This window comes from Cariama cristata, unplaced genomic scaffold (assembly GCF_000690535.1).
Source record: "Cariama cristata isolate BGI_N322 unplaced genomic scaffold, ASM69053v1 scaffold3989, whole genome shotgun sequence".
NCBI lineage: Eukaryota > Metazoa > Chordata > Aves > Cariamiformes > Cariamidae > Cariama > Cariama cristata.
The window spans coordinates 1-7,759 of NW_009633887.1; the positions used below are offsets into that span (position 1 = coordinate 1).

Genomic DNA, 7,759 nt, shown 5'->3' on the forward strand with positions numbered 1-7,759 from the left:
TGGGTGCGAGGTGACCCTTTGTTTTGTGTGCTGCCGGGGTGCTTTCTTTTTGTATTTGCTTCACGCCTGGATTGACGATTACTCTTTTCCAACCTGGACGTTTTTCGACTGAGGAGCTTCCGTGTTGCCTTTCCGAAGCGGTGCGGCGGGGGGAAGGCAGGCTGGAAGAATTTTCGAACCGCATTAATGTTCAGCGAAAAGGGGCCGTTCTGTCAGTACGGGGAAGAGGCACGCCACCGCCGGCTTATCCAAAGGCAGCCGTTCCCCCGAAGGGGGGGGTGAGGGAACAGGTGAACCCTTCTGCAAGCAGTAGTTGCTACTACGCAGAACTACACGGTAGTTGCTTCGTGGAGGAGCTTGCAATTGGCTACGGAGCTTTCGTCGTGCAGGAGCGTGGTCGGGGAGATCATTTTGATCGTTTGGGACTGCCAGGGGCAGCTGGTCAGTACTGGAAAACCTTTACGTAGCAGACAATAGTTTTCACCTTCTGTTGTCTTCAGACAATTTTTTTTTTTTAAGACATAGAGGAAGAATGCAAGTTTATAGTTGTGCTGACAAAGGAAGGTGTAGCTCAGTGGTTGGCAGTGTTGGGTGTTCCGTCTTCCCTCGTGTGTCCAGATCCCAGCATAGGTGTATGGAGCCCTGAACTTGGAGACAGCATCGAGTTTATCTCACAGGATTTGGTGCACAGGGATTTTATTTTCTGTTGTAGTTCTGCCCAGTGCTGTCAGCCATGAGACCAGTCCTCTTTCTCATCCTGTTATCCCAATCACATGGTCCAAGGACTTAAAAAATTTGAGGGATGTATTGGGTGGGGAGAAGACATTTAGCACATTCCTCGTATGTGAGAAGCTTGCACAGACTGTGATTCTTTAATTCTGTAAGCGTTCATAAACATAAATTCATAGAAACATGGAAAAAGACTCAATTTTTTTTTTTCAGAATTAGCAGTACGTATCCGCTTTTTTAATGAAAACTTCCGTCCACATAGCGAGCACAAAAGTTTTACTATGAGTCTAATTAATTGTTAAAGACTGAAATTCTTTTTATACCTGCTTTATATGCCTCCAAGTGGAGCAAATAGAGAAATACTGTAGTTAGATTAGTTATAATAATACTCAGCTGCATGTTTTTATTAAACATAATAGCATATGGCATCTAAATAATATTTTAAGAATACTATTCATATTTGCAATAGCTTGTGACCTGTTACAACTTAACTATTAATATGCCTTTTTTTACTCCGTTGAAAAGGAATATTAGATTTCCCCAGTGTTTTCTTGATGCTACTGTACTGTCCAGCCAAGCTAGACTAGTGAGTCGTAAACAATAGAATTAAATTCATATAACAGTAGTATGAAAGTCTCTTTATCAATATAAAGTAAAAAAACCCTACATTTTTGAGCTTTCTGCAGTTTGTAGTATGAGCTTGCCGGAAGATTCACTGTATTTTCCCCAAATGCAGCTGCTCTGCCACTTTTTCTGACTTGAAAACCAAAATTCATAATCTATTTTCAAACTTTTTTCCTTGTACTTGTAAGTTATGTTCTAGTTGCGACTTGACTTCTTTTTTTCCTCCCCTCTTTTTCACAATGAAGAAATAATGGATGTCAAGAGTAGAAATTATTTACTTATGAATCGCCAAGCATTGGAACAAGACATAAAGACCTCTTATATTATGGATCGTATGATTTCTGACGAAGTACTAACATTACAAGAGGAGGAGAGAGTAAAACAACAGGTAGGATCATCTCTTACTTATCTTCCTAATCTACTCACACGTTTTATCATCCTTTTTAAAAATAGTAATTTCTGTCTGTCTCATTCCTGGATTCAGCAAATTCTTAAGCGTATGGCTAGCGTGCAGTTTTTATTGCACTTCGTAAGACTTGGTCAAATTGAAGGCTATATCTCTTTCTATAAACAGTCTGTAGTTGACAGAGTGATAGATTAGATGATTTCTAAGGTCTCTTAGTTTTGTATAACATCTCTTTTAATGTTTTTCCTAGAATACACAGAAGGAGCGAGCAGCTATGCTAATAAACATTATTCTTACAAAAGATAATAATTCATATAGATCCTTTTATAACGCACTGCTTCATGAAGGGTACAGAGATCTTGCTGCACTTCTTCAGGACGGCATCCCTGCCATCTCCTCTGGTAACGGAAAGAGTTCAATGGATGGAATGACTTCATACGGTCAGTGTAACTACAGCAATCCCTGCGCTTGAAAGTAAAGACAAGTTGCTTTTTTTATTCCTTACTGTGACTATCTGTAATACTTTTTCCAATGAAAAGGGAGTAGTTGGTGCATTCACTTGTTTTGGTAGTGTAGTAGTCAGGACTTCTGTAATATGGCGGGAGAGTTACAACAGTTACAACTTCTGTAGATCATTTTGAAGATGTTCCTATTAAATAATGTTTATTTTAAGAGATGGGCAACCTGAAGCTCTCACAGTTTTCTCTAAATTGTAACATTTTTGTTGTACGTGAAAGACTGACTCTGATTTGTATATATTAAAGACATTGAATCTAAGATAAAGATGTAGCCTCCAAAGTTCTGACATTTATCTTGAAGAGTCATCTGTAATCTCTCAGCCTACATTCCAATAGTTGATCTAGTTATTAGGTTGCTTAATTCTTTCCACCAGACCTTTTAGTAACCCTAGATAAGTTCCTAAATTTTACCTGCATTGTCAGCAGTATCATCTTTGATTGACATGAAATAAATTGGTAGTTTCTAATGGGAAGAACCTTCTATCTGTGTATGAGTAACTGCTGTATTTAGTGGCGCTCCACATTTTAAGAAGTGTCACAGGCATGCGGAATTTTGATTCCCTGAGTCGGATTTCCCAAAGTTTATCAGCACAACATGTGCCCACTTTGTGCCCAGCAGCAGACAGATAAAGTGCACGTTTCCTTTCCTGCAGTGCTTTACCTGCTCTGTTGCAAGTCCTGCTGTCTTAGCTTAAATCAAAGGAAATCTTGCATGGACCACAGTGCTGTGCTGTTAAGGACAAAGTGAAAGCCTTACCCAGCATCCTTTCTTTGCTGCCACGTCCATGGGGCAGTAACTTCTGGCTGAAAAAATAACTCAATTCTTGTATAGTAATGTTAAGCTCCTGTGTTTGCCACAGTTTCTGCTGGAGCTGTTAATTATCCTTTCACTTCTAGGGATTGGTGTAACAAGCCTGCCTCATGTGTAGCTATTAATTGGAACACTATTGTAGGTAGGAGGCTAGTTAACTGTTAAGTAATTTATTTCTAAAAAGCATTATTTTTTCAGTATTTGATGTTCTGAGTCCAGTGTTTTTTAGAGCATTTGTATGGGACACGAGTTGTTGGGGGGAACCCACTAGTTATTTAGGGTGGGGAGTTGTTTGGTTTGGTTTGAAGAGGCATCATGTTTAGAAATTACTTTGTATTTTCATATTTCTTGTTTTTAATTTTAGTTAAGACAATTCTCTGTGAAGGAGGTGTACCACAGAGACCGGTTGTGTTTGTCACTCGGCCGAAACTGGTAGATGCTATTAAACAGAAACTGTGCTGTTTGGGAAGTGATCCAGGCTGGGTCACAGTTTATGGAATGGCAGGTTGTGGGAAGACTGTTTTAACAGCAGAAGCTTTAAGAGATCATCAGCTCTTGGAAGGTACTTTTATAAAAACATCTGTATTTTTATAAAAATTACTACAGGTATACGTGTGTTGGACATATATGGCAAAGTGCCTTATGTCATCTTGAAAGTAATTTAGGATTTAGGCTTCAGGCTTCTAAATTCCTTAGGTGCTTCTGAAATATTTGCTTGCAATTTACAGCTTTTATAATCATGTAGTGCTCTAGGACCACTAACTGTTTTATTAATTTATGGGAAAAGATTCAGAATAGCTTTTCGTCATGGAATCTGCTTTGGTTTCTGAGAGTAGATGCATCCTTAATTAACTTGAAATTGTTATTTCTGTTAGTGCAAAATAATTGTATCTAGTCTTGCTTTAACTTTTGCATATATTTTAATAATGGCAGGCATTTGTGGAGTGATTACAGTAGTATCACTTTAGCTTAAAGCAGACCATAAATGAAACCATTTAATGATTTTTTTTTTTTTTTTGTTCCATGCATAGGACACTTGGAGAAAGTGGGACTTGGGCATTAGAAAACGTGATGTAGGGGTAGAGACTACAGCATCCTCTGCTACAGTTGACTCTTCTAGATGCCTTCTTGTTCACTGTTTTGGGATAATTTTCACATCCTAAACTCTGAACTCCTGTAGTAGTACAGGGTTAAAAAAGTATACGCTGAATCAGACTAGCAGGAAGATGGATGCAGAAGGGACAGGAAGGCAGGCATTTAGAGAGGAGGGAGGACAGCATCAGCGGCAGTGTGAATGCACTGTGAGACCTTGCCCTGCAGAGACTGTTCCTTTAACAATAAGAAGTAGTCATCTTGTAGAACCATCTTTCTATGTTAGCGGTGGAGTTGCAAGGTTGGCTTGCGATAGACTTTACAGTTTTATATTTTAATGGAGATTGAGTTATTGATTGCTATTGTAAGCTGCTATTAAATATTTCTGATTTTAAATGTATGGCATCATTAATATTGCTTTTCTTGTTAGATTACTTTCCAGGAGGAGTTCACTGGATCTCTGTTGGAAAACAGGACAAAGCAGGGCTCCTAATAAAACTTCAGAATCTCTGTAGTAGATTAGAACAGGACTCTACTCTTTCACAAAGGCCACCACTTAACATTGAGGAGGCTAAAGATCGTCTTCGTTTGCTGATGCTACGCAAATATCCCAGGTTATATCAGTAAACTGAAACACTGTTCTTTTATCTGATAAAACTTTGCAGAGTAATTTTGATCTAATTGTCTAAGGTGTCTATGTGGTGGTTACGTGTCTCTGTGGTGTGCTCTTTTTTTGTTTTGTTTTTTTTAAACCAACTTCCTAACTCTTCCACTTTTTCCTTCCCCTTTTTCTGTTTTGCCATAGATAGTTTGGAAGTGTTATTCAAGTTGAAGCTAACAGTACTTCCAGAATTTTAATTCTTATGTAGGGGTTGCTGTTAAAATTTTCTAAATTACTGACTTACATATGATAAAAGAGTAAGTAAGTCCAGAGAAGTGTACAAAAGCTGAAAGGTAAATATATGCTAGAGGCAGATGTATAATATACATAATATAACTCTGTCCCTGTTTAGATGGTGGGTTTTTTTAATAGAGTAACTTAAGAGACACATTGTAGGCTTGTCCTGGATATGAATATATTCAGTAGGCTAATAAGGCTTCTGCTAACAAAATAAGTTAACCAGCTGTGCAGGAGTCACATTTGCTTAAAAAATTATTAGTTGTTGAATAATGAAAGTTGGGAACAAACAGTTGGGAATAAGAATTGATCTAACTTTCAGTGTTCTCATTGTGTACATAGAGTGCTTCACTGATGCGTGAGGATCATACAGCAGTAAAAGGGTGTGTATCCCTGCAGAAAATTTCTCCTTTCTGGAACAGCTGATGTCTTTTTGAAGTGTTTGGTCTGGAGTTATCAAAGTGAAAGGAGGTTTTCATGATATGATCAATTATTCCCAAGAAACCAGTTGCTTTCAAACTTCTGGAAAAGTGACTTGATTTCATCAAGCAGTGTCTCAGTCACTGCACAGTGTTTTATCATCTTTGAGCAATAGTTTTTGTTATTTGTTAAGGATTTCATTACTCTCTGGGAAAATCTGCGCCCGAGTGAGATATCTCGGGAATAGTACTCCAACCTTGTGATCTTTATAGATGACATAAAGTAGAATACTACTGACGTTTTTGTACAGGAAAAAAAAATACCTTTCTTGCAAAGAATTGAAAAATGCTGCCAGGTCCTCCACAAGAAATTTTCTTTTTTTTTTTTGTGGGCATCTTATATGAAAAGTGCAAACAAAACACTTTCAACTGAAAGTGCAAGTTTCCCTGAAGTATGTTGTTTGTCTCCATTGACACAATTCTCATTATTTTTTGTTCATTAACAAACAATACAAAACTCTTCAGTACAGAATAATGTGGGTGTTTAATTCCTGCACAACATCGCATTCATTCCAGGTAGAAGGGAGAATGTTAACAGTTGGACCTGATGATCTTAAAGATCTTTTTCAACCTAAACAGTTCTGTGATTTTGCTTCTAAGGTGTGTCCCTATGGCATCATGAACTGTTCCAGAAGTTGGCAGCTACTGTACAGCCAAGTAACATGACAGCCTAACGTGGTTGATACACTATGCTATGCTATATTGTTTGTAGTGTACAAAGTGACTCATTTAAGAGGCCGTGTTTTGTCAAAAGAGCACCTATATGCTGGGGAAACTAAGGGGAAAAGAGAAAATGCCAGCTGTGGGCACTTGGTTTTATTTGAGGGTATTTCAATGCCAGCTGTGGCAATGTCTTCCTTATAGACTGCCAGATGTCTCCTGTAGGATGCCATTGACATGGCTATGTTCATTCATCTGTTTCAAGATAAAGTAACAGATGTTAGATAGGAGTATTGCAGAGAATGACTGCAGCTGTTGTCTTGCTAACTGGCCAGCTTGAACACATGAGCTGGGAACAGGCTGCAGTGCTGCATCCTGCCCTGTTAGGTGTATGTGAGAGTCTTGTAAGAACAAACTGGAAGTCTTTCTGCTGATGAGTTATCTGGGAAACCGTAGTGGCCATGGGAGGAGGTAGAGGGGAATGTACCGGGGAGTAAGGTTCATAGGGTGCAAGTGTATTGGAAACCAAGCTTCACAACTTCTGCAGCTGGTGGAGGAGCTTGCTCTGTGCTGGAATTCTCTTTGATGACAAAAAGTTACTTCAGCTATTTCTGGATTCAGAGTCAACCCAGTATAACTCTTGGGAATAAAGTATTAGTCAAAGGATTCAAGTTGTGAATCCAGTAAATTTCTTGAGGTTAAAGTATTTGTCAAGTGACAACTTTCTGAGCAAAATAGCATTATTTATTTTGTTGAATTATTGTTGAAGAAATTGAAGCTATGATATTCTTTAAAGTAAGAAATTTCTGAATTAAATCTCCTGTGATTGTTATCACAGTGTTTTGTTGGTTTTGGGTTTTATAAATGTTTTTTATAACTCTAATTAGGATTTAAGATTTGTTGGTGTGGTTGGGGAAGAAAGTCACTGGTACCAAAAGACTGGGAGGACTTTGAACTTCTCAGATTAATTAAAACCAAAATCAGGCTGTAATTCATGATGCCCAGCATATTTTCAAGTGTGAAAGTACTACAAAGTTAGTCATTTATGGCTATTATAGTATTCTTGTAAGCCCTCTGATTTATCAAAAGGGTGTTAATAGAGGAATTATATAAAAATGAGATATGGGTATCCAGGACTTACATGCAACTTTGAAAATGTGGTATATTGTGTATGCACTTGTTTATGAAGGATAAAATCCTTATTTATAACCATTGATGGTATAAGCATCATTTAGCTGAAGAAAAGTGCGGAAGTCTTGACATGCTTCAGTGGGAACTGGGCAATTTAATCAATGACTAGTGTAGCTGAAAATTCCATCCCTTTAAAAAAAAAAAGGCAGTAAATGTAAACAATTTGTAGGATTGGATTTCAATAACTTTCTTTCCTCCACAAAACACACAGAATGTAAATAACTGGTATTTCTTTTCATAAATCTACTTGCTGGCCAGCCTTTTTGACTACTTGTTCCCTTGGAACCAGCCTTTTAAAAACAGTTTTCGGTAACTTCTTTGTCAGATATAGGCAGGGGGGGGGGAGGATAC

At 38.0% G+C, this 7,759-nt stretch overlaps 1 protein-coding gene across 1 annotated transcript in view; it reads left to right on the forward strand.

Moving 5' to 3' along the window:
* Positions 1-1,603: 1,603 nt before the first annotated feature.
* The window catches only part of APAF1 (apoptotic peptidase activating factor 1), a 35,094-nt gene continuing 28,938 nt past the window's right edge, over positions 1,604-7,759 (forward strand). The window contains exons 1-4 of the mRNA XM_009706924.1: positions 1,604-1,741; positions 2,010-2,199; positions 3,453-3,650; positions 4,611-4,794. Coding sequence (XP_009705226.1) covers positions 1,604-1,741; positions 2,010-2,199; positions 3,453-3,650; positions 4,611-4,794 — 710 coding nt within the window. The remainder of the gene's footprint in view (positions 1,742-2,009; positions 2,200-3,452; positions 3,651-4,610; positions 4,795-7,759) is intronic.